At 45.1% G+C, this 24,346-nt stretch overlaps 7 protein-coding genes across 9 annotated transcripts; 4 read left to right on the top strand and 3 right to left on the bottom strand.

Moving 5' to 3' along the window:
* The first annotated feature begins 740 nt into the window (after positions 1-740).
* LOC108087426 (phospholipid scramblase 2-like) lies at positions 741-2,554 on the top strand. 3 transcript variants are annotated; one of them, XM_017184776.2, is made up of 3 exons: positions 741-851; positions 1,223-2,042; positions 2,104-2,554. In XM_017184776.2, exons 2-3 carry the CDS (start codon positions 1,263-1,265, stop codon positions 2,329-2,331), a joined length of 1,008 nt encoding a protein of 335 aa, XP_017040265.1. In that variant the 5' UTR covers positions 741-851; positions 1,223-1,262; the 3' UTR covers positions 2,332-2,554. The 3 variants fall into 3 exon arrangements, with proteins under 3 accessions (XP_017040265.1, XP_017040268.1, XP_017040266.1); XM_017184779.2 differs by having other exon boundaries at positions 1,223-2,046; positions 2,104-2,217; XM_017184777.2 differs by lacking the exon at positions 741-851 and adding an exon at positions 997-1,097.
* Positions 2,555-2,801: 247 nt separating this feature from the next.
* On the top strand, positions 2,802-4,772 carry LOC108087431 (ubiquitin-conjugating enzyme E2-22 kDa). The gene is made up of 3 exons (XM_017184785.2): positions 2,802-3,188; positions 3,428-3,580; positions 3,851-4,772. The coding sequence occupies exons 1-3, from the start codon at positions 3,126-3,128 to the stop codon at positions 4,232-4,234; spliced, it is 600 nt and encodes a 199-aa protein (XP_017040274.1). The 5' UTR covers positions 2,802-3,125; the 3' UTR covers positions 4,235-4,772.
* A 247-nt stretch (positions 4,773-5,019) lies between these two features.
* On the bottom strand, positions 5,020-8,807 carry LOC108087420 (uncharacterized protein KIAA1841 homolog). The gene is made up of 5 exons (XM_017184767.1): positions 7,888-8,807; positions 6,614-7,553; positions 5,879-6,116; positions 5,602-5,827; positions 5,020-5,545 (listed from the first exon to the last, which is right to left on the bottom strand). The coding sequence occupies exons 1-5, from the start codon at positions 8,805-8,807 to the stop codon at positions 5,194-5,196; spliced, it is 2,676 nt and encodes an 891-aa protein (XP_017040256.1). The 3' UTR covers positions 5,020-5,193.
* A 521-nt stretch (positions 8,808-9,328) lies between these two features.
* LOC108087496 lies at positions 9,329-15,027 on the top strand. The gene is made up of 2 exons (XM_017184892.2): positions 9,329-13,625; positions 14,127-15,027. Exons 1-2 carry the CDS (start codon positions 9,769-9,771, stop codon positions 14,188-14,190), a joined length of 3,921 nt encoding a protein of 1,306 aa, XP_017040381.1. The 5' UTR covers positions 9,329-9,768; the 3' UTR covers positions 14,191-15,027.
* A 971-nt stretch (positions 15,028-15,998) lies between these two features.
* Positions 15,999-19,473, bottom strand: LOC108087497 (sorting nexin-33). Its single transcript, XM_017184893.2, has 3 exons — positions 18,605-19,473; positions 17,172-17,824; positions 15,999-16,606 (listed from the first exon to the last, which is right to left on the bottom strand). Exons 1-3 carry the CDS (start codon positions 19,358-19,360, stop codon positions 16,315-16,317), a joined length of 1,701 nt encoding a protein of 566 aa, XP_017040382.1. The 5' UTR covers positions 19,361-19,473; the 3' UTR covers positions 15,999-16,314.
* Positions 19,474-19,929: 456 nt separating this feature from the next.
* LOC108087553 (sialomucin core protein 24) lies at positions 19,930-23,074 on the top strand. Its single transcript, XM_017184974.2, is given in 3 exon segments — positions 19,930-20,004; positions 20,063-20,252; positions 21,139-23,074. Coding segments are annotated over 2 exon segments (777 nt in total). The 5' UTR covers positions 19,930-20,004; positions 20,063-20,179; the 3' UTR covers positions 21,843-23,074.
* Positions 23,075-23,160: 86 nt separating this feature from the next.
* Positions 23,161-24,340, bottom strand: LOC108087552 (nucleolin). The gene has a single exon (XM_017184973.2). The coding sequence runs from the start codon at positions 24,281-24,283 to the stop codon at positions 23,225-23,227; it is 1,059 nt and encodes a 352-aa protein (XP_017040462.2). The 5' UTR covers positions 24,284-24,340; the 3' UTR covers positions 23,161-23,224.
* Positions 24,341-24,346: the final 6 nt, after the last annotated feature.

Raw genomic sequence — 24,346 nt, 5'->3', positions numbered from 1 at the left:
AAATTAGTGTCTTTAAATTTGTTTATAAATAGCAATTTATGCCTTTGTGAATTATATGTTTGTTTAAAATAATAATATTCTTCAAAAGGGTATTAAAAGAAAAGAGTATGAAATGTTAAAAAGGAAGAACGCAAGAGAGAGAACCGGCATTTGTTTGTTTGTATCGGTCAGTCGTTTTGTTTTGGGGCCGAAAGAGCGGCGCAAAAAGGGGAGCAAAAACACGTGTGCCCAATAGGCAAAACAGTTTATGAGTTGCAAAACTCCAAATGTATTTTTAAATGTTCGCTGGGTTTATTTCCTTATCGCGGAAAAGTTGTTGCTGTGTTGGCTCTAAAACTTCGACACACGCTTTTGCTGACACGTTTTTTTTTCAAGCGCCATTTGGGGCTATGCAAAACGTGAATTTCGGCAATAAAAGAGAATGGCAAGTTTTAATTAATTCCAGACGGGGGTATACCGTAGGTAGTAATCTTAGAAAGTGTCATAAAATTGTAACACCTTACTATTTAAAAAAATTACAAAAAGTAAGTTAAAAAGCTTAGTAATTTCGGTTAAAATGATTATCTTTTTTAATTACTCATTGGTCCCGAAATAAATTATTAGTCATTTTTCAACAGATTGTAAATTTTTTGTAAAATTTATGGAACAATTCGGAACTCCAGTTGAACTCGATATACCCGAATTTTTATCATTACCCATTATAAACACAAGATCTTACGGCGCATTATTGAAGTTTTTCTATTATTTTTGGACTGTTGCTAAGAGAGGCCTACGCCTCAAAATAACAAATTCTTTTTTTTAGTTCTTTGGAGGCAAAACAAGTTTCAAATTTCCGACCGCAGACAAGGCAGGTATGCGTAATAGAACCATTCTACTGAGGTCACAAGAACTTCGATTACTGTTGATATTTTTAAGTTTTATGTGTTCGCTGTTCAAGATCAGAGACGCAATGGAAAATAACCTTAGTTCTGTGTCAATGAATGCTGCTTATTAAGGCGATGGTATAGTTGATTCTTGGTGGAGGTTTTTTGATCCGGTATCACAAACGGGTTCAAATCAGAAAACTTTGATTGAGTAGGTCGCTGGGCCATGGTGAAGTAAATAGAGCTTATCAAGATATATGTTATTTAATTGATTTTTTTTTTTTTAAACCATAACCTAAACAATAATTCTACAATAAATTGGCTTCGACTTCTAATCAGTTTTAATGTTTGTATCTTAGCAACTTGTGCTTTTGATTTGGATGTCAAAAAGAGCTGACTATGAATTCCGACGCCGTCCCTGTTCAGATTCCATTGGAAATGGTTCCAGTTTCTGAGACGCCACTCTCGGAATTTTCCCAACCGAATGAAGCCGGAAAACCAAACCAAGTTGGTGATCAAAACGGAAATCCACCGTCAAAAAACTCCTATGGGTATCCAGTTCAACCCCCACTTCAGCCATTTGAAGGATGTTGCAACCAATTCTTGGGATTACCTATGACAGGATATCCCCTTGGACATCCTCCGATAGTCACCCAACCTGGAGTGGGTACTGGAATGGCACCAGTTGGATTATCTGGAGGCTGGACCAATGTAATACCAAACTGTCTACGAGGAATGGAGTACCTAAAGACTATCGACCAGCTTTTGGTTAAGCAACAAATTGAGTTTTTTGAGGCTATCACTGGATTTGAGACCAACAACAGGTACTCGATCCAAAATGTCTTGGGTCAGAAGGTCTTCTATGCGGTGGAGGACACAAATTGTTGCATCCGAAATTGTTGCCCCGAGAGACCCTTTCACATGAGGATTTTTGAGAAATATCTCAAGGAAGAAGTGATTCACCTACATCGGTCATTTGGTTGTTCCTCCATTTGTTGCCCGTGTTGCCTGCACAAAATCGAGGTGTCTGCTCCACCCGGAAATGTAATTGGTAGCATCCAAGAGGAGTGGTCAATTTGCAGACCATCCTTTCGCATTCTAAACCAAAGTGATGATCTTGTTCTGCGCATCGAAGGACCCTTGTGTTTCTGCTCGATGTGCCGCAATGTCGACTTCAACGTGTGTTAAGTTTATGACTATTTTCTTAATGCTTTTATAAATGTAATTTATGTTATAACAGGTTACAAATCTCAACGGGGAAAAGGTCGGTAGGATCTCTAAGCACTGGTCAGGACTTGGCCAAGAATGGCTAACGGATGCGGATATTTTTGGCATCACCTTTCCAATGGAAATGGACGTTAACCTTAAGGCGGTTCTATTAGGAGCAACATTTTTAATTGATTTCATGTTTTTTGAAAAGTCCTGTGATTGTTTATTTAAATATAGCAGCTGTTGTCTTAATTCATAAATTGTAATAATGTAAAAAATTGTTAAGATTTAAAACTCGTAAGACTGAAAAATATGTATGATCAGTTCTTTTTGTATATTAGTGTATAAATGTAAATAGTAAATAAGGCTCTTCTTTATGATGAAAGAGAGGTTATAATTTTCTTCTTGTTATTGTATAATAGCAGGTCTGAATAATCTGTTCTTTACTATTTTGATGTTGAATAAATAAGAAATTAAAAGTATACCTAATACACGATTTAATTAGTGGTTAGCTTTAGAGAAATGTAAGAAATTCAATTCGAAATTTTTTGCTTAAGAAAAACATGAAACATATGAGAAAAACCGTTAGTAATCAAACTGACACCTCACATTTCAAAAACCGATCTTCGATGTAAGGTACATTTTTTGCGCGCCAATTTGCAGAACCTTTATCGATACTTTCAAGCGATGGGTGAGCTTTCAGAATTTTTGGCATGCGGCACGGCGGGCACACTAAGAAAACAAAAAAAAATAGCACAGCAAAATAGACGTGCTGAGCACTGTAAAAAGTCAGTTTTGATGAAATTGGGATATTGAGTTTGTTGTTTATTGTGTGCTGGTCGAGCTCCTAGCCTCGACAAATCTGTAAACCGATCGGAAGAAGCGACCTTGGAGGCCACCATTCAACCGGATTTTACGCAACGCGACACAAAATCCGCAAAATTGCACAGGGGCAACAACAATAAAAAGCAGTTGAGAACAGTGAAAGGGGAAAGGAGAACGGGGAACGGAGAACAGTGAAGAGAGAGCCCGAAAACAGAAAACAGAAACATCATGGCGAACATGGCCGTATCGCGGATCAAGAGGGAATTCAAGGAGGTGATGCGCAGCGAGGAGGTGAGTGTGTGGAAAAGGGACCAAGGACGAAGTACACTTACCCGCTACCTTGGAATCGCCAGCTGCACCACTGCCACCCCTAAGAGTTGAGGTAGTTGGAGAGGGGTCCACATCCCCGGACTTTGGTTCCATTTTTTTTGGCGCGCTTCTTGGTCCCTACGTTCCAGATATCGATATCAAGTAAAAATGTGAACACTGCCCGCACTGATTTGTGTTTTGTGACTTCTACCCCTTGACAGATCGTCCAGTGTTCCATCAAAATAGAACTGGTCAACGACAGTTGGACGGAGCTGCGCGGCGAGATCGCCGGTCCTCCCGACACGCCCTACGAAGGCGGCAAGTTCGTCCTGGAGATCAAGGTGCCCGAGACATATCCCTTCAATCCGCCAAAGGTTAGTACAAGTAAAAAGGACGAAGGATATATGTTGTTTATGTGTAATATTGTGTTTCTAAAATTGGTAGTACAAGAACAATATTTGTATATGCTTCGAAAATAACGTAAAATTTATGTTCATTGTAAAATATAATTTATTAAAATATTTATTCGATTAGGTTATAGACATAAATTTATATAATGAAACACAATATCTGTAGTATTTCAAGAACTTTTTAAATATCCACAACAAAAGACAGCATTAAATGCAATTCCAACCTGCTTTCAGGTCCGCTTCATAACGCGCATCTGGCATCCGAACATTTCGTCGGTGACGGGCGCCATTTGCCTGGACATTTTGAAGGACAACTGGGCCGCGGCGATGACACTGCGCACTGTGCTGCTGTCCCTGCAGGCGCTCCTGGCCGCCGCCGAGCCGGACGATCCGCAGGACGCCGTGGTGGCGTACCAGTTCAAGGACAAGTACGAGCTGTTTCTGCTGACCGCCAAGCACTGGACAAATGCGTATGCGGGCGGACCGCACACCTTTCCCGATTGTGATTCAAAGATCCAACGTCTCAAGGACATGGGCATCGACGAGCACGAGGCGCGCGCCGTGCTGTCCAAGGAGAACTGGAACTTGGAGAAGGCCACGGAGGGCCTGTTCAGTTAGCTTGTCCCAGCCACTTTATCACCAGTACCATTCTCGGCGGCGGCTTCACCAACAGCACCAGCAACTTCAGCATCAATCTTTCAAACTGGCAATCACGCTAAATTCTAGTACACACACAACCAGAAAATCATTTTCGTAAATTATGTCTACAAAATCGCATTGCCTGTATTTCTATGAATTCGATGTTATTATTTTTTTTATTAATTTTTAATGACTATTTTTGTGCACCTTTTGCCGCTGGATGGGTCAACGAAAGGTTGAGCCTAAGGCCATGCCCACGCGCCCCTCAAGCATGTGTTATGCAATCGAACCCAGGGTTCTGTTTCATTTCCTTACGTGCAGTCGCATTTATTTGCAGGCCCCTTCTTAAATAATACTGTTTTTCCATTTCAATCTTAATTTATACAAGAAAAAAAAACAAAAGAAAATTAAAAAAAAATTCAATGTGAAAATAAGAAGTGTATAACAAATCGAAGTCTTTGTAAATTGCGTTAAGTTAATAAATAAATAAATAAACAAATATTAAGAAATGCTTAAATAGAAGTTATAATTTTAGTTTGTGGAGAGGCTGCAAACGTAAAAGAGATTTTTGTAAAACAATCCTAGACTGAAGAATGGAAAATGTAATTTACCCTAGCTTGAGAATTGTATATTAAAATAATTTTTGTCTAAACCAATTTTTTAAGGCTCTGTCTAAATGCCAACACTTAAATAAAGCCCAAATTCTTTGTAATTGACAAACCAAATTTACGCAAGCACTGTTTCCATCACAAAAGTCGGAATCATTTTGAGATGCAATACAATCATTTATATAATTTTCTACATTTTCAATTAATTAATTTTTTTCTACATTTTCATATGAATATTTATGATTTGCACTAAACATTTTACTAAGAAACGGACTAAATATTTGGTCTACGAATGGCGAATGCAATTAACTTCTACTCGGGAACGAATTGCTACTTGTGCTTCTGCTTGGACATGACGGAAACGGAGGATCCACCGGCAGCGATTGTGGATCCCATGCAAGTGTTACTATTCTGCGGCATCGAAATGCCAGTGGCATTGGAATTTTGGATGCTGTGGTGGCTGTGGCGCTGCTTGAGCATCTCCTTCCATTCGGATTCGAGGCGAACATAGGAGCCACCAAGTGGCTGGGCATTCTGCACCAGGCACTGATCCGTTCCGGTCTTCTTGGTCACATAGTTGGCCACCTGCTTCATGATCTTCTCCTCGAAATCGCGCTGGTGATCCTGGTTGCTGCGGGCGGAGAGCTCGCCGGACCAAAAACGACCCGAAACATCGGTGGGACTGATTATAAAGGTCAGCATTGAATTATAAATCTATGATGATCTTTCTAAACTTACCGCTTTCGTGACTTCTTTCCCCTAGTTTTCCTGGGCGGTGGTCGATGCTCCGATTCGCAGCCATCGCTACTGGAACTGTAATCCTCATCATCATCGTGAACATTGCGCATGCGCGGACGCAGGCATCGCGCATCATCCTCGCTGGTGGAAGTCGTCTCGGAATCGGTGCTGGTGTCCATTTGGTAGCGCGATCCTCTCATGCGACGGCTCACCCGGTGGTTGGTCACTACGAATTTAATTTCATTAAAAAAACATCACCCAAAAATCCATTAAATACCCCTTTTTAGGACACTGTCCATGCAAAGCTGCGGCAAAAGACCTTGACGACATCTCTGGGGAGTCAGGGAGATACCCTGCCAACTGGGACTGATCTCGCCAGCAGCTGCCAGTTCTTGAATCCTCAGTGGTGGCTGCTCACAAAGGGCATAGTTCTCGCCCACCAACTGGGCAATGGCCAGGATGGCTCGTTCACGATCCGTTTCCACCAGGACACTGTGCTCGCGGAACTGGCAGCCCTGAAGAAATATAACATTTCGGGTTATTAAATCTACCAGATAAAGTTAATAACTTATTAGTATAGTCGTCCGATTTTCATGAAACTTAATGAAATTATTTCTTCATATAAAATCAATGAAACAAAGTTACTTTTAGAGGTATGCCATTTCAAAATCTGATTAAAATATAAAAAAAAGTAATGGACTTAGGAATTAGAATTTTGTCAATTTTTAGCAAACCCATTTTTAGGAAATTTGGAAAGAGGTTACATCATAAAAATTGAAAAAAAAACAAAAAAATAAAAAATTTTCTAATGATGCAGTTTGTTAAAGAATTAAAATAGAAACTTTTAGAGGAATTCCATTTTGAAATCTGATTTTAATTAGAAAAGTTATGGACTCAGAACTTGTTAAATTTGACAATTTTCAGCAAACCCATTTTTTTTTAAATTTGGTAACTTCGATTCAGTTCGATCAAGAATATTATACTTTACTCTGAACTTTAAGTTGATACATACATTTGGTCCTGGCAGCGTCTCATAGCGAAAGGCCTGCTGGCCACAGCAGGAGAATCGTCCAGCAGGCCCGGCATTTCCCACGGGACCCAGGAAGTTGGGTGCCTCCGGATGGAAGCGACACCAGTGCATCTGGTAGACCGGGAAGTGGGCCTCGCAAGTGCAGCAGTAGAGATAGTGGCAGTGGCCCCACAACTTCCAGTAGACCTTCCTCCAGGACTTGAGTTCCTTGAACAGCTGGACGATGTACACGTTGAGATCCCAGTTGGTGTCCCTCACATGATGGCTCATCAGTTGGCCCCAGCGATTCAGGCGGATGTTGCTGGGCACACAGCTCACATAGGACTTCATCGTATTGGTGACACAATTGAAGCATCTGGAGCAGCGAAACAAGCCAGACATGCTGTAAAAATGTCCTCTAAGCACCTCGGGATCCGGTTCGCAGAGGGACTGTATCAACTTGGTCCACAAACGCGGTGTCACTCGCTCCTTCTTATCCCGCACCATTTCCAGCTCAAGATTCGTGAACATGGCCGCCAGTCGGGTGACCAAGGCATCATTCAGACACGAGAGATTCGTGGATGTCCTGACCACTTCGCTCAGGTGAGCATGACAGAAGGCCAGGCACTCGAGGAGCAGTGGTTCCATCTGCAGGAAACTGGCCGACACCAAAATGGGCACCACATTATTGCCATCCAGCTGGGGACCGCTGCTCTGGCCGGAAACCGGGAGATCCTGGCTCTGGGCACTGTGCTTTATCCACTTCATCAGCCAGTCGAAGATCAGGATGTCGCAGTGCACCGATATGTCCATCTCCTCCAGCCGCTGACCCGCAGTCACGTCCGCAAAGTAGCCCATTTTGGTCACCAGCAGGTGCTGCGGGCAGGTGAAGTCCTTCGAGGTGTTCTTCACCTCGTCGCAGACGTGGATCACTACTTCGGGTCTGTTAAGAAAATATAAAAAAGTATTATAATTAAAATAGAGTCAATACATAATTCATAGAATTCCATGAACAATTCACATACTTTAAAAACTTTAAACAAAATTGAATTAACTCATTTAGTAAACTGGAAAACTGTTTGCTGACTAAAATATTAAAATAGTTAAGATAAGAAACAATAAAATAAAAACCTTTAATTTAAAATTATTTCTCTTTTTTCTATATATTGTTATTATTATTTCTATTTACTATTATTTATTCTTATTAATTCTATATAAGCATTTGTATTTTATAACCCAATAATGAGTTGTTTCAAACTTTCCCTTGGAATACTTACTCCTTTCTCTCCTGCCTGGCATGTTTGCTATCCTTAACCAGGAGCAAGGACTTGCGTCTGCCGGCGTTTATAACACCCGGCTTTGGAATCGGTTCCTTGATCATGGCCCTTACCATGCTATTTGTGATCTGGTCCGGATGATGAGTATCTCCGCCGTGATGAACTTGCTGGAGGCAAGGAGCTGATGGAATGGCTGAAGGCATCGGCCCATGTGAGTGACCCAACTCCATCAGGGACTTGGAAGCCCCCGAGGTAAGAGGAGCTGCCGGAGGAATGGGATTCGAATTCGGAGTGGGCGATGTCTGGGTGAGAAGCTCTTTCGGTGGCTGCAGCTGTTTGGGTTTAATCTTTCCATTCTGGAGTTGTGTGGGCATGGGAACCGGGCAAATAAAGGACAAAACCGAATCCAGGACACCCTCGTTGATGGCCGCATCCAGTTGTTCGCCCAATTTGGGATGTAGTCCTCGGTAAGTAGATTCCGTACGGGATGACCGGCCAAGGTGACTGTGTCCCGAACGCAGTACACTAGTTTTCGCCTCCTGGAGCAAACTGGAGCTCGCCTGGTCGCCGTGACGAGCATTGGAATTCCGAGAGGGTCGCCGCAATCCAAGTAGTTCGTTAACCAGCGGATTTTCCGCCAACTGGGCAAAGTCAAATTCGTCCTTTTTGGAGTTCCGCTTGGAAGTGGCGGCACTGCCCTCAATTGGTGGCACTGGCTCCCTTGTGTGTGGTTTCCCCATGTCGGACTTGGCTATCATATCGTTTACATGACAGGAGAGTTTCAGAAATTCTAGAAACTCGTTCAAACTGATTTGAAACTCAGCGCCACTTCCGGAATCCAGGGACTTCTGCGAGGGAGCCGGTGGCGAATCCTCTGGCTGGCCAGCAGAGGCTCCCTCGTCGGAGCCCGATTTCTGCATCCTGGCCAGTGCACCAATCAATGAGAATTGGAATTTTAATTCAAAGTTATTGATTGATTTGCCCGTTGCTCTTAACAACAGTGCAATAACCAAGAAAAAACAAAAAACAATGCAACTAGTGACACCAATTGATTTTTCAAACAAACCCAGAATTTTAGGTCAGATTATGATTAGTTTTCATTATAATAAAATCATATTTTCTATTTGTGTTTTGAAATACTTATTTTTAATTAGTATAAATTTGACTTTAAATTTGATTAAATGCTTAGACCTAAACAACACAAATAAAAAGCCGTATTCTTATTAATTACAATCCAGCTTAAAAGCATTATTATTTTTAAGTATTCACCTTCTAATAGTTGTTTTACTTATACATAACTTGTTTTGAAAGATTTCTTTTAAATTCCGCGGCTGCGCGATAACACCCTCGTCTTAACAAGTTGGCATGAACGCTGTAATCGTAAGTTGCCAGAGCAGAAGTAAAATCGATATCGCCTTAATAAAATCGATATGCCAAAAACAGAAAATGAAAACATATCGAAAGCAAACATATACATACAAAATTCATTGATTTTGTCAACGTAAAACACACAGCGCATAGGAATCCAAGGCACACGGCGATTCGAATTGGATTCCCCAAGTGAACTTCAATCGAATTGGAAACGGTGGGGCATCGCAAAGTGCAGCGGCGATGCGAACGGACTAAAGTTTGGAAGCCCCAAAGCGAAGGCTTTTACTTGGGCCGCTGTCCAATCAGAACACTGCTCCCAATCAGAAGTGGGCAGGGGGCGGGGGTGGCGCTCGACCGAAAAATCCGGATACGGTGGGAAGCAGCCAAAAACATTGGAATAAATAAAAAACAAAGCCCGGGGAAGCGAATGTGAAAGCGGTAATGGGAAAATGACCAGGACACCACTAAAGCCACAGATCACGGATGATCACTAACTGATACGGCCTTAAAATGCCCCGGAACACTTGCAGGCCAAGTGAGTGTGCAGCTAGCCAGGATGAGCCGGAGCCAAATGCGAATAGTAACAATAATAATAATAACAACAACAACAATACGGGCAACAACAACGAGGGCATCATCAAGCAGGAACTGGAGGCGGCTCCACCGGTCTGCCACCGGAAATCGGAACGCCGGAGAGTGGCCCGGGATATCTTCCTGGTGTTCGAGGAGCAGACCACCCGTCGCCGGGGGAAGGGAGCCAAGGGCAAATCGACGCGGGCCAAGCAAAAGTTTGGACACCTCAAGGTGGCCAATACGCCGCGCATCAATAAGAATGTGCTGCGCGAAATCAAAACGGAACCAAAGTGCAGCCCGGAAGCCGTTGTCCCGGCTGCTGCTGCTATCCCATCCATCGCACCCATTCCCGCACTGAATCACCCAGTTACCGCTCAGCCATCACCGCTGTATCCCCTCCCATTGCCGGAGGAGCAACAGGACCAACATGAGCAACAACAGCCAGCCAAAAGTCTGCCGCGTGCGGCATCCGTTAAATTGGAAACCAAAACAACAGTCACATCCACAGCCACTGCATCGAATGTGGCGGCCACGAAGCGCATCAGTCCCAAGCCCAAGGCTCTACCCGTTTTGGAGGAGAAGGTGGTGCCCACCACCACTCCCGCTGCAGCTGCTCTGCCAATTCCACAGCCCGTTGCACCCGCACCCGCCTCCTCGCCGACGACGCCCAGCGTCAATCCGATCTTCCTGTGGGTCAAACAGGACGACACGCGCATCGTGGAGGTGCGCTGCGAGGACTACGACAAGCGGAACCGGATACGCCTCACCAAGACGACGAACGGCTGGCGATCGATGCCGCGCACCGATGCTTCCTCAACTAGGATAGTCAAATTCTTCCACGGCTCCGCCGCCCCACTGATGAAGGTCAAGCGCGAACAGCATCTGCAGCGTTTGGAGGAGGAGGAGGTGGAGCAGCAGCATCAGCAGCACTCGGAGCATCAGCAGCTGGATCATCACGCCGAGGATCATGAGGATCGAGAGGAGCCACACAGAGAGCAGCAGTTGCCCTCCATTGGGCAGAATCTGCTGCAGGATTGGGAGGACAGTGCCACGCAATTGCCAGATGATATCGAGGAGGAGGAGGAGGAGGAGCCGGAGCAGGCACAGGAGCATGAAACTGAGCCTGCAGCACAACAGAATGGCCACCTGACCACCGTGCTCGAGGATGTGGTGGTGCTGCCGCCTGTCCAAGAGCCGGAGACGACGGAGGAGGCCACGCCTTGTTTCGATGGACTGCTGGACAGCGAGGAGACGAATGCCTCGACCAAGGCCACCAAGACCAACACGCCCACATATCAGAGCTCGACGCCCTCGCCGCTGCAGATGCAGCTGTGTCCCAAGACGGGTCTGTTCCTGGCCAAGGGCGATTTCCCACTGGTCCAGCTGCCCGACGAGGATGTCCTGCCGGAGGAGGAGGAGGAGGAGGAGGAGTTGGACGACAAGCCGCTGGCCGCCGGCGATCATGTCGAGTGCTTCGATGCGAATACCAAGAATCTGAAGGATCTGCTGGACGACGCCGATGATCTGCTGCAGAATTGCAGCAGCGACAATGGCAGCAACGGTGCCGATCTGCTCGACTCGCTGGTCAAGCGAAGCTGCGAGGACAATCTCGTCCAGGAGAGCAGCACTGGCAGCGGGAACAACCAGCAGAATACCACCACCACCTCCACCGGCGACGAGCTGAGCTCCTTCTGTGTGCCCGATCTCGACAAGGACCTGCCGCGAATTCTCAGCATGGACAGCGACGATGCCCCCAAGTGTTTGTCCTTCAACGAGGCGGGTGAAATCGAGGGCTTGAATGGAGAGCTATTCCTGGGCATCGAGGCCTTCGAGAAGCAACAGGAGGCGGTGGCCACCGAGCCGGAACCCCAGCCACCCACTCCGGCCACCGTGGAACTCACCCAAACACCAACGCCCACTCCCACGCCGGAAAAGGAGAAGGAGAAGCCTTCTGGCGGGGACGAGACGCCCAAGGATTTGAGCTACAAGAAGCGCGAGGAGGTGTGTCCACCCTCGGAATCGCGTAGCCAGTGTGCTGTCACCTCCAGTTCGGATATACTCAAGTCCCCGGAACGGGATCTCCAGCTGCCGGCCAACTCCATACCTGCCGAGGTGGAAACCACCTCGGAGACCATTAAAAATCTCATCCTAGAGCAGTTCCTCAAGCTGAACAACAATCCCCAGCAGGCGGAGCCCATGGATCTGGGCAAAGCCGGACGCGACGGGAAACTCGAAACGGTCGTCATCGATGACGAGGAGGAGGAGGAGTCCAGTCAGCCGCTGAAGAAGCGACCCAAGGCCAGCATCAAGATGGACAAGGATCCCGATGCCCTCACCCAGCTGAAGATGCTGATCAGCAATCCGCAGTGGAAGGTCCCAGACCCGATACTCGTGCCAAAGGATCGTTTGGGTGCCGTGTTGGCCTCGCCGGCGCGGGAGATTCCCCTGCTGCTGACCACCCGGCCGGAGTTGCGTCTTCCCGAGGCCTTCGCCTATCCGGAGATCATCCAGAATCCCAATATTCTCGTGGTGACCATGGAGCAGCTGGAGGCCATCCTCAAAACAGAGTCGGAGCAGGCGGCCAAGGCAGCGAAAGATCCGGATCCGGTGATCGTGGTGCCCAGCAAGCCGCGGAGTCCCAGTCCCAAGCAGACGCTGCCGAAACCGGTGCAAGCTCAACCCAAACCTCCGGTGGTTCCTCCCGTGGCGCCCACTCCTCCCTCGCCGGCGGATTCGAGTCTCTCCACGGATCTGAATGCCACCACGCTGGCGCTGCTCCAGCAGATGCTGTGGCTGCCGTACTTTGGCCAGCTGTCTCAGGAGTTCTTCAAGACCATCAAGGATCCGTTGGGCTTGCAGCGGAAGTTCATGAGCAACCTGCTGCCGCTGTACAACAGCCAGTTTGGATTGCAGCACCTGGACGAGCTGTACAAGCATTGCATAAAGCAGAAGCCGACGGAGGAGCAGCAATCCCAGCAGCAGCAGCAGCAGCCCAAGGTACCCACTCCAGTGCCACCTGCAGCGGCAGCTCCTCCTCCTGCGGCTCCTGCTCCAGTTCCCCAAAGTCCAGCCGGCGGTTCGAATGCCTTTAATGGCTTCACCAATCCCGTGGAGCTGGCTCTCATGCAGAAGCTGCTGCAGCCGCAATTGCCGCAGTTCCTCAATTGGGACGCGGCCAAGGAGGCGTCATCGTCATCCTCGTCCACCGCCGCCCCATCACATCATCATCACCAGGAGCACAAGCGACCAAGGCGGGAACCTCAGGAAACGGAGGCCATCGCGAACTTCACCAAAACCAAGACAGCAGCCGGTGCTTCGAATACAACTGCTGCTCCATCCACCGCAGCTCCAGTGGCTCCGGTGGCCACCACTGCTGCTCCAGCGACGCCGGCGCCGGCGGAGCACAAACCCAGACTGACCATCAAATCGCTCTCGAATCTGCTCGAACCGGAGGCGAACGTGGTACCCCTGCTCAACGTGCCCTTCGACGGAATGCGAGGGCGTCCCAATGCCCTCTCCATGCACAAGTCGGCGTCCGATCATCAGGTGAAGGGCGGCGACACGGGAACCGGACACGGACGCACCCTGCGCTCCAGCAAGGCCTGCGTCACCTACAACCCGTTGGAGCAGGCCAAGCAGCAGATGCACCCTGCCGCCGGATCGCAGCAGCAGCGGAAGCGGGGCAACATGCTCGCCCAGGATGTCCAGCAGCAACAGCAGCAGCAGCATCTGGCGGAGACCGCCGCAGCGGGAATGGATGCCAACTCAGCGCTATGGCATCCGCTCTTCGGAAGGTGAGTAATTCCTTAAAACCAAAGCAGATAATACTTGTAACCAGATAAAGTTCATAATTCAGATTAATTTGATTTATGTTGATGAAGTTGCAAGTTTTAGATATTTTTTAAGTTTCATCGAAATATATTAAAATAGGTGCTTAAGTAAACTATTAAATTAGATGATAAATAGTACAAAAGAGTTTTAAATGAAACAAACTCTTAGATAGAACGTTTGATATATGTAATTGTTTAGAACTTTTTTTTATTTACTTGGACCTTGAATTCGAAATTTGCAAGGCGTGTATTTATAGTTTAAAATGAATCACAGTTCTAAGTTACTCAGTGAAGCTTATCGTCTCCACAAATTTGCTTTATATCCTATTATTCTTTACCTAACATACAAGTAGTTGAATAAAATTTACCAATTTAAATTGCTAAAAGAGTTTAAGAAAATTAAGTATTTCTTCTTCTAAAAAACAAATCATTGATCATCATATCAATTCCAATCCCTAATTCCAGCAATCCAAAGCAGGGCTACAACAGCCCCTGGCAATGGACCACGGTGACGGCCTCAGGTGAATGACAGTCAAGCCGGGCTCACAAGGAGCCAGCACCTGCGACGGGAACAAGGACGGCCAGCTACGAGGAGCAGCAGCAGCAACAACAGCAGCAGCAGCAGGACTATAGCAACTACCATGCCTCGGCCAAGCAGCAGCAGCAGCAGCAACAGCAACAGCAAACACATCTTCCAGTAGCCAACAATCAAAATCACAGCAACAGTAGTAGCAATAAATTTTGTTATCCAACGGCGGCGGCCATGGAGAATATGTTCCAGAACAATCAGATGGCGGCCGCCGCCGCCGCACGTGAATCGCTGCTGAATTCCTATCTGTATCAGAAAGAGGGCGATGCCAGCAACTACATGACGGAGCAGAGCTACTGGCAGCAGCAACAGCAGCAGCAGCAGCATCAACAGCAGCAACATCAGCACCAACAACAACAGCAGCAACATCAACAACAGCAACATCAACAGCAGCAGCAGCAGCAACACAAGCAACTCCAGCAGCAACAGCAACAGTGGAGCGGCAACAATGGCAGCAACAACCAAAGGAGCAATAACTATGCCAACAACTATGCGGCGGCAGCAGCCGCCTCCATGTACATGCAACACTTCAATCCCTACATGCAACAGAAGGCGGCGCTGCTGGCGGAGAAGGCCGCACAGGCGGCGGCAGCAGCGGCGGCGGTCCAAAACAGCAACGGGGGCAACAAGCACGGTCGCTTCGGCGGCGACTACGGCTAGGATCCGCCGGGATCACGGTGCAACTAAACCGGATCGAAATCACTTGCATATTAACATAAACATATAGGCATATACATATAACACATATGTGTAATAATAACTATATATTTAGAGGCATCGTATAGGCCGTTTTACCGCCAGGAATTGGTAAAGGATAAACCATGATTTTCCTTTAATTTAAAATACACAGGAATAGCAACAACAAGGTAACCGGAAGCAACAAACAATAATTTATAAACAACAAAAAAACAAGGAGGAAAACAAAAGCAGAAAACAAAAGATAAAAAAAAACTTAAATTGAATTAGTAAAAATTTGTTATTGGTAGTTTGTTAACAAAAGAGAAAAACAAAAAACAGAGATGAAAAGTGAGAGAAAACAACACGAAAAGTAAACAAAAAATAATGTAGTAGATCGACGAGAAAGCGGAAGGCAAATGGAAAAAAAACCTAATTATTGTATTATTGTTAACCAAAATCTATTATTATTATTATCTCAAGCTGCGTTATATTATTATTATTAACTCGTGTGTCTGTATATAGCGTTTTTATCTAGATGTATTACACTTAGTGATTCCCAACCGATCCTCTATCCCAAGTTCCCACTCCGTCTATCCTCCTTTATGCCAGGACAATCCTCGGACCGACCTCTTGACCCTCACCAAAAAACAAACATAAACAAAAACGAAACCAACAAACAAAAACCGCAGCGCTAAAAGGCAAACAACCAATTTTGTATTCATTCCGAAATGTGTTTTCTTTTTTGTTTTTACTAGTTATTACGCTGATTATTTATGAACACGATGGAAATGAAAATGGAAATCCCTAACATGTGCAATCTAACATTTATGTTCTAGATACGAAAACCAAACACAAGAATCACAAAACTTATTAACACGAAAATGGCAAAGCAAAAAGCATGATCATGAAAATGGAAAAATAAAGAGAACCCTTTTAGAGAATTTCGCTGATAAAGGCAACAGAATAGCAAAATAAACCGACTTTTACTTGGCGAGTGCTATCTATATCTACTCTATCTGAACAATCCAGAGCTTTAGAAGTACATTTCGAAGTGTGCGGGCATTCATAGGTGCTTTTTATAAATATAATTGTATTTGTTTTCCAAGTTCAGTGTATAATAGGCATATAAAAGTTAATTTCTGTATAAATACGCAACTTTTCACTTAAAAACAACATTATGTAATATTTTTTTTTGTTTCTGTTAAACATTTAGTTAGAACCACTCTTAAAGTAATCGTTCCTTTCTAAGGCATTTGGAATGCGCGCGTGCAAATCGTTTCAGCTATATCATTGTATATTCCCGTGAAAGTGTGTGCTCGGTATGGTTCCATCCTTTTGTTGCTTTGTGCTCCCAGCCGATCTCCAACGATAAGTCCACGGGTCAAGCTACTCAATTTGGCGGCTGGCCTCCTGCAAACGCGCCACCACTCCCTGGTAGAATTTAATCTGCTCGGCAATGAAATTCTTAAGCGTGTGCTTTAAATGCGTATCCCGTTCGCTCTTGAAGTGGGTCAGCTCGGCCAGAACCGTGTAGGAAACGACGTCCGTGCGTCGGTTCACGTCGTGCAGCTGGGGATTGTTCATCTTGCCCTCGCCGGCCAATCGCTCGCAGTCCTTTCGCTTCTGGATGGCGCCCTTATGCGTCGAAAAGATATCCGGAAAGCAGTTAAGAACGCCCCTTTTTGGAAAAAGAAAACAAAATATTAGATAATGGTTTAACTTCATGCTATTCACAACTTCTGTTGGCAGATTACAACACTTTCACCTAACACCGAAACCTAACAATAGACCACGCAATATATCTCTTTGTTAACACCACAATAAAGGTCAGCATACGTAAGAACTAAAAATAAACTATTGGCACGGAAATAGGTTTGATTAAACATTGATACTTTCGCACTTAGCAGATTATTATTTCTATGAAAAGAATGTTTACTTTTTAAAAGTAAACCATTAAAAATCAAAACAATTAATTTGCTTTTTTTAGCTATAAGTCAATGTTAACAAAGTACTAATCTTTTTCTTCTAATAGAAATTAATTCTTTTAATTTTCTGTTGTTTTCTTGCCGCCTGATTTGTAAAAGTTTAAATAATGAGTCAGCACAAAATAGAATACCAAAGAGTTAACAACAGTTTCTAGCAATTTCTTTTTTTTTTTACGTCATCAAACCAGTTAAGTCTTAAGAAACGTTCCATAGCTACATGTACATATTTCCCTTTCCCTTTTTCGGAGGTTAACTCACCTGTAGATGTGCAGTCGGTCGGAGAGCGGAATCCAATCGTGCTTTGGCTGGTCGCCGAAGGCCTGGCCAATACCAATAAAGATGCCACCGATGCGTCCGACGCTCTCGGAGAGCGGAACAGCGTTCCGCGTGGGCGCACGCCGCTCATCGATGGCCAACGCCTTGGCCAGGTCGGAAAGACCGTCGCCGATGCGCTGGAACTCCTTTTTACTCTGCGACATCGAGCGCTTGGCCATGTCGTTGGAAATGTTGTTCAGATTGCGCACCGCCACGTCCATGCTGTGGATGAACTGGGTGCCCAGCTCCAACTGGGCATCGACCTTTGAGTGCAGCAGATTCTTGTCCGGCGGCGAGATGGCCAGGCAGTAGTTGACGCCCATGTAGGGATCGCGTTCCGCCTTGCGCTTGCCCGACTTCCAGATCTTCTCGTCGCGGCAGGTGAGGAAATGGTACCAGACCTCGCATTTCGAGATCACCGGATGGCGGCACACCCAGTCCACGAACTCCTGCAGCTGAACGCGTCTATGTTCCACAAATTGCTCTTCATAGCGGCCGGAGATCTGCTTGTCCGGCAGCGGTGGCACCGGAATCAGGCAGAACTTGTCGACCAAACGTTCGTGCAACCAGTCGAAATGCTTGTAGCGACGCGACACCTAAACGAAAGGGAAACCCAGATTAGATATGACCAATTAATTGTGAAATGTGACACGGAAAATGGAACTCGGAGTGGAGGGTCAGAGGCGCTTGCTGTTGAGTCATGTCTACAAGCAGAAGCAATCATTGCAATTGCGTTGGCTACCAGTTGGTCGGTCGGTCAGAATTGCCCCAACAAAGAAGAATTTCAAGTGCTGTAGCGAAGCTTTTATACCCTACTGCCTAGTTTTAATGGCTATTTAAAGATATAAAAAAAGATTAAAATCCCCAATGAGCAATAAAACAACATTACTTTATTTTATGATTATTTAAGAACACCGCATACAAAGGAAAAATATTCTTTGCAAGGAAGTGCAAGTCAGAAAATAAACAAATATTCAAGAAATAAAAAAAGTTTAGATTTTGCAGAAGAAAAACCAGAAAAAGAAAGTTATTTCAGTTGCTGTGTGCCCCATCAAATTAAAATGAACAAAAGGTCATCCCAGGGTCGATTGGGTTGGGAAAATGTTGACCGGCAATTAGTGCGGAGTTTCGATAAACAAAGGATTGTTCTTTCTTTCAATCCGTCAACGCTTTGTCTTGCCGAAAGCACATGACCAAGCCCAATTTACCCTTGGCAGAAAGTAGAGAGGAAAAAAGCCACATATTATCAAATAAAGACGGAGTGAAAAGCTGAAAAGAAACCCTGCACCCGTAAGATACACAGACAGTCATAAGCGGCGAGCTTTATCGTATTGTGTTGTTAATCACGGCGATATCAGCCGGAGCAGTTAACTTACGGATATGTTGTTGAAGCTAGGCGTTAGTTGGTAGGCGATAAACGTCTTCATCCCCTTGAACTTGGACTCCTTTTTGGGACTGGCCACCACAACGGAGTAGGGCGAGTGATTTTGCGTCCACTGGTAGATGGAATCCTCCTGCTGGGTAATGTAGGCCATCTCGCATTCTGGTATCTTCTCCTTGGGGCTGGACAGGCCGAGTATGTACGAATCAGAGCTCTTGGCAAACATGCCCTTCTTGACGGTCCCGGCGGCACCAGAACCTCCACCCGCGGCGGAGGCCAGCGATTGGGTGTCATCGTTGGGAGCGATGGGTAGGTGTTTGTTATCGTAATCGCTGGTGGAGTGCGATAATCCTGCAGAGCGTGCCGCCTGGCCTGAGCCCCTATTTCCAGCCGGTCCAATCTCCGAGTATGTGTCGTTGTCATCGCTCCAATCGTCCTCATCATCCCAGTTGCTCCCATCGTCATCGGCTGTTTGATCGTAACGTGGAGGAGCTGGCGTGGCAAAGGGATCAGCAACCTGAGGCACTGAGGTGGCTCCGCTGGCGCTTAGCTTCTGGGCCTCCGCCGCCGACATCACCTCCACGTAGGCCGCCGGAAAGAGGCCAATCTGCCCCCGGGCGTTCTTGCCCTCCCACCAGCCCTCGCCCACATCGCTGCGCGTCACCGAAAGCACGTCTCCGGTGGCGATCGAAAGCTCCGAGGATCCGGGCTCCCCGCTGAAGTCGTACATGGCACGCACGTACGAGGTCATCTTCACTTCACACTTCCACTCTGTCCTTTTAGGCTAAATCCAATTTCGAGTGCTATGGGGCCATAAACAGGCAAAAATAATAGTAAGACTGAATCTGAATCACCACAAGTGTTACCGTTCTGAGTTACGAAAATAAAGTGAAAGTGGCAACAACCGCCACAAATGATTCCACTGGTACACATTCAAAAAAAATAAGCTAGGAATTGAATCTTCTATTGACACATATCCAAGTATTTAAGTTAAGAATTGTGTAATAAAACAAACGACAATGGATTTTTGCCAATGGAAAACATTCCTTAATGATCCCCGGTTAAAAATACGACTTAAATTATGCTGAAGTTCCGTACTTTGAACAGTTTTCTTTTGCCCATCAAACTAAAAATGTTTTTTAATTTACATAAAGTGCAATTAAGCAAAATCAGTAACTATCAACATGAGTCTGCCTAAATCAAATAGTTATAGATTGTTGTAGCTAAAAACACTTTAACAGAACCCCCCTTCTAAAAAGAGGGAAATTCCAGGGCTGCATGAAAGTGCACAGCTGGCGATGTATCGGGATGCGACAAATTATCGAGTTGGCATAAAAAATCTTTTCTTCGTGTCGTGTTATTCATTCCTTAATTGCGCGTTGCTTTAATTTGTGGGTGAGCGAAATCTGAGCTCGGCGCCTTCGCCAGTTGTGCAATACTCTAAATCCAGCAGTGTTTGCAGATCCCCCACGCCTTGAAAAACAATTTTTTGTGGGCAACAGCGCCGCATATTTTCAGATACTTCAACACACCGTCAATTGCGTTTAGAGTATATTTTTTACCGACCACAATGAATCGGCAGGCTAAATTCCTAATCTTGTGCCTGTTTGTTGGCCTGTTCTCAGCAAATTTATGCGATGAAGGTAAGTCCTAAATTGAATAAAGTCGAATTGATATCAAATTGAAAATCAGGAACACTCATTTCTCAATTGTGAAATCACACACTTGCATCTGCATGCATACGTGTGAGAAAGCAGTTGCGGTTGTGTGGGTGTGGGGGTTTTTAAATGCCAATTACTATATTGAATATCAATTCTCCGGCCATTTTCTCTTAGTTCGATTTGGGGTAATGTTCTCGCTGAAAGAACTAATAATACTTTACCAAGTTTAACAAACCGACCATCATTTCCAAAGGTCAATTTTGCTTATTTTGTTTAATTATCGAATCTTATCGAAATTACACAGTTTTAACCTAGTTTCAGCGACACAACATTTTTGTTTCATCTTTTCTTTTCTTTTTTAATTTCCGTGAAATTTTCTGTTTATTTTAAATAGCTTAACAAATTACATATTATTTTCTTTAAGTGGTCAAATGACAGAATTACAGATTCCTTTTTTGTCATCTTATTAAGTTCAGTGTTTAACTAAGCTCGACCTTTGAACACTTTCCCCTGCTTGACATCATTGACTTTTGACATTTCTTGATCATTTTATTTTTATAAAAATCTCTTGTATTAATTAATAGCACTTGTGTGCTTATCTCTTGGTTTGTTCAATGCCCTCGGTTTTCGATGACTCACATTGACAAATTTCTCCATCATTATCTTGCTGATTACTTTACCATTCCCAGACTTTTACGTTCAAGTTTTGATAAATATATAAATTCACACATTCATAATATTCCCTGAAAATTTCGGTGATAAGCAAATTGTGATATATTTCAGTATTTATATTCTTCAAAATTGATCGATGATAAGCAAAGTAAAAACCAAACAAACCTTCGCATTAACGGGTTCCTCCCCTTTTTAGTGACCGTTACTACGCCGGCTTCTAAAGATAACAACACCACAGTTCCAACCACCTCAACTCCACCGCCGGAAACCACTACGACTGCGCCGGTGACCACCACAACTGAAAAGACCACTACGCCGCCACCAACCACATCGACAACACCAGCCACAACAACTACTACGCCCAAATCCACAACGACCACAAGTTCTACAACTCCGGCCAGCACCACTACCACCACCACAACAACAACAACCGCTCCGACAACCACGTCGACCACTCCGCCTCCGAACTCGACCACAACCACGCCGCCACCGCATACATCGACCACTCCGGCGCCAAAGCCGGTGCCGTGCGGCCATTTTGATGGATCCTCGTTCATCGGCGGGATCGTTCTGACCCTGGGCCTGCTGGCCATCGGATTAGTGGCCTACAAGTTCTACAAGGCCCGCAACGAGCGCAACTACCACACCCTTTGAGCCGCCACCGCCTTTACGTCGGCCTTCAACGCGGCAGCCGGAGCGGCGGCGGCCAGCAGCAGTGCCGCATCAACAGATGCGGAACGTGTGCGGTTCGTCCAGCCTTCGATACCGCTGAGATCGCCGCCGGCGCAACCACCACCGCCGCCTCCCACTCAAATGATGGGCGGTGGCAGTGGTGGCGGAGCGGCGGCAGCTCCGCAAAACTGCTCGCCATCGGCCAGAGATCGGTTGCTGCACACGTAATTTAAACGCGGGGAACTACTATCCACATAACTGCTATCCAAAGAGAACCACTTTTTTCCCTATAAATCCCAAACACACACACACACACTCATAAGTCAAGTAAAGTCAGTTCTTTAATTCAACGATAACCCCCAGAGCTGATTTAAAGCGGGCCAGATAGGAGCAGGCTCTTGAATTCTTTCCTTATCAGTCACACGACCCACACTTTCTGAAGTGAATACAAACAAATATTTGTCTTAAATGCATATGTAAGGGCTTTTTGCAAAAATCAGTTTATCAGCAAATTGAGCGGATGTTCAACGCCTTATAGAAGGAGCCCGCGGAGCCTGTTACAGGGAAACCAAGGGCGACCATGAACAGAGAGAAATTAAAAATGATGAGTAATGAGTTTTAAGATCAGAATGAAACAAAACAAGAGGAGTAAGAACAAATAACAGCAAACATGTGAGACTGCTTGATAGCGAGAAGTGAACAGATCAGTAAACGGAGAGCGGCTGGCGACGGCTTTGTTTCTGGAATTCATAGAGCTACGAAAGGAAATATAAATTTTGATTATATTTACACAATTTTTGAATAACTAAAATCAATTCATTTTAGAAACTAAGAATATTTACTACCTAAACCGAGCTATACAAAATGGAAACGCGTTTCAATTTCCCCATTTGATGTGCATTTTTGTCCCCTCATAAAAACTAACTTTTGCTGCGTTTCCCCCAGTCTTTTTGCCCACGTATCGATTCTCCTCACCCGCTTTTGGTGGGGTCTGTAGTATTGCAAAAAATCAATAAAGCGAATAACGCGATGCACAGCAACAGGATTTACGGGTTGCGGTGCACGGTTGATATATGTTTATATGCGATATAAACAAATATTTACATATGTATGTATGTATATCGCTAAGTAGATTGCAGCTGAGGAAGCCCCCTGTTAATGCATATACGCAAATGTTGAATATTTTGTACTAGGATTGAAACTATACATATGAATTACTTTTACCTACCCGCGCTTACTGTTGGATAAATACACCTTTGAAGCTACAAATCGATCACATGAACCCGTCAAGTTTACGCGAATGAAAACTCTGTGCACATAAAAATCTCATAAGAATATAAGCTAAAGTAACCAATCAATGTATATCCAGTAAATCACTCAGCCGGCTTACTAAAAATATATATATAAATATATCTATGTCTGTATATCGTGTACGATAATAAATATTTTAAAAATTTAAAGGAGCTGTTTTTTAATTGGGTCAAAATTTTACCAACAGTAAGGTAACATGCCATTATTTTAACAAAACATAAAAACCAACTACTAGTTATGTTTTAATTGTCAATTAAAAATGGGTATTTTTATTAAAATTAGGAAACATTAATTATTCTCTATTCAGCGCTTAGTTTCTTTAACTTCTTGGGGGTCTTAATATTGTTGGTCTTCTCCTTAGGCGATTTTCTCTTCAGATTTACTTTCTGTTTCTCAATTTTGGGGGACTTCCCTTTTTCCACTTGTGTTTTCTGGTTCTTTTTGGGGGACTTCCCGTTTTCCGCTTTTTGCTTGAGCTTATCTTTCGGGCTTCGCTTTTTCTGAGTGTTGAACCGCAGTGTCAGTGGCGTGCCCGATAGACTCAGTTTTTTTTTAATGACCTTGCGTGCATCGTGGGTTGTTGGTAGGGTTACGGTCGCAGTGCTGTAGTTACGGAACTTGCCCTTTCCTGGCTTTATTTGAATGTCCACTGCCTCCTCGAACAGCTGTCGAACCTGAGCCACCGAACTGGTTTTGGGCAGATTGGTTATGACCACGGAAGAGGTGAAGTGGCCTTTGGTCTGCCCTTTCTTGGTGGCCCGCTTCATCAGCGCCTTGGTGCGTTTGTTCTCCAGAGATGTCTGCTTGCGCGTCACCAGTTCGTTTACAAAATCATCGGAATCAGTTTTGGGTAGGGAAACATATATACCCTTATACTTGGCATCCTTCTCGATGTTGGTTTTAATGTCCTTAAAGGCTTGGTCACGATTTTCCTTGGACCCGAAATCAACTAGGCAGAAGCGGGCGTGCTTTTGGCGCGGCTTTGAGGACTTAACCACCAGTGGGTGCAACGCCTTCACCTTGGCATTGAACTCTTCCAAGTCCAGTGGCAATTTCTGGGGAAAGCGGACGTAAAGCCGGGTGCCTTTAAGCTGGTCGTACTTGGTGTGGATCTGCTCGTCAATAATCTCTGCCCGGCTTTTGGGTACAGTCTTAACTTCCTCATCCTCGCTGTCATCTTCATCGGACTCAGTGTCACTGGCACCAAGATCCTGTTCGGAATCTCCGGATTCCTCATCCTCGGAGTCTTCCGCTTGCAGATCCTCATCGTCAAAACCCTCGGAGTCATCCGCCTGCAGCTCCTCTTCGTTGGATCCCTCGGAGTCCTCGGATGCACTTTCCACCTGCTTTTTCTTCATATTTTATTGGTAATACAAAATGTTTATAAATCGCTACTTGCACGTGTAGCTGCAGTGTGACCA

The sequence above is a fragment of the Drosophila ficusphila genome, unplaced genomic scaffold (assembly GCF_018152265.1).
Source record: "Drosophila ficusphila isolate 14025-0441.05 unplaced genomic scaffold, ASM1815226v1 contig_106, whole genome shotgun sequence".
Classification (NCBI taxonomy): domain Eukaryota; kingdom Metazoa; phylum Arthropoda; class Insecta; order Diptera; family Drosophilidae; genus Drosophila; species Drosophila ficusphila.
This window is presented reverse-complemented; position numbering and strand designations above follow the sequence as displayed.

Bases quoted from the DNA above. Each gene is read 5' to 3' on its own strand.
- LOC108087426 (XM_017184776.2), top strand. From the start codon at position 1,263: ATGAATTCCGACGCCGTCCCTGTTCAGATTCCATTGGAAATGGTTCCA. The intron at 2,043-2,103 runs GTGTGTTAAGTT...ATGTTATAACAG, and splicing joins GCCGCAATGTCGACTTCAAC to GTTACAAATCTCAACGGGGA.
- LOC108087431 (XM_017184785.2), top strand. From the start codon at position 3,126: ATGGCGAACATGGCCGTATCGCGGATCAAGAGGGAATTCAAGGAGGTG. The intron at 3,189-3,427 runs GTGAGTGTGTGG...ACCCCTTGACAG, and splicing joins AGGTGATGCGCAGCGAGGAG to ATCGTCCAGTGTTCCATCAA. The intron at 3,581-3,850 runs GTTAGTACAAGT...ACCTGCTTTCAG, and splicing joins ATCCCTTCAATCCGCCAAAG to GTCCGCTTCATAACGCGCAT.
- LOC108087420 (XM_017184767.1), bottom strand. From the start codon at position 8,807: ATGCAGAAATCGGGCTCCGACGAGGGAGCCTCTGCTGGCCAGCCAGAG. The intron at 5,828-5,878 runs GTATTTAATGGA...TTAAATTCGTAG, and splicing joins GGACAGTGTCCTAAAAAGGG to TGACCAACCACCGGGTGAGC. The intron at 5,546-5,601 runs GTAAGTTTAGAA...CTTTATAATCAG, and splicing joins GGAAAGAAGTCACGAAAGCG to TCCCACCGATGTTTCGGGTC.
- LOC108087496 (XM_017184892.2), top strand. From the start codon at position 9,769: ATGCCCCGGAACACTTGCAGGCCAAGTGAGTGTGCAGCTAGCCAGGAT. The intron at 13,626-14,126 runs GTGAGTAATTCC...CCCTAATTCCAG, and splicing joins TGGCATCCGCTCTTCGGAAG to CAATCCAAAGCAGGGCTACA.
- LOC108087497 (XM_017184893.2), bottom strand. From the start codon at position 19,360: ATGACCTCGTACGTGCGTGCCATGTACGACTTCAGCGGGGAGCCCGGA. The intron at 17,825-18,604 runs GTAAGTTAACTG...CCTTTCGTTTAG, and splicing joins CTAGCTTCAACAACATATCC to GTGTCGCGTCGCTACAAGCA. The intron at 16,607-17,171 runs GTGAGTTAACCT...TTTTCCAAAAAG, and splicing joins GACCGACTGCACATCTACAG to GGGCGTTCTTAACTGCTTTC.
- LOC108087552 (XM_017184973.2), bottom strand. From the start codon at position 24,283: ATGAAGAAAAAGCAGGTGGAAAGTGCATCCGAGGACTCCGAGGGATCC.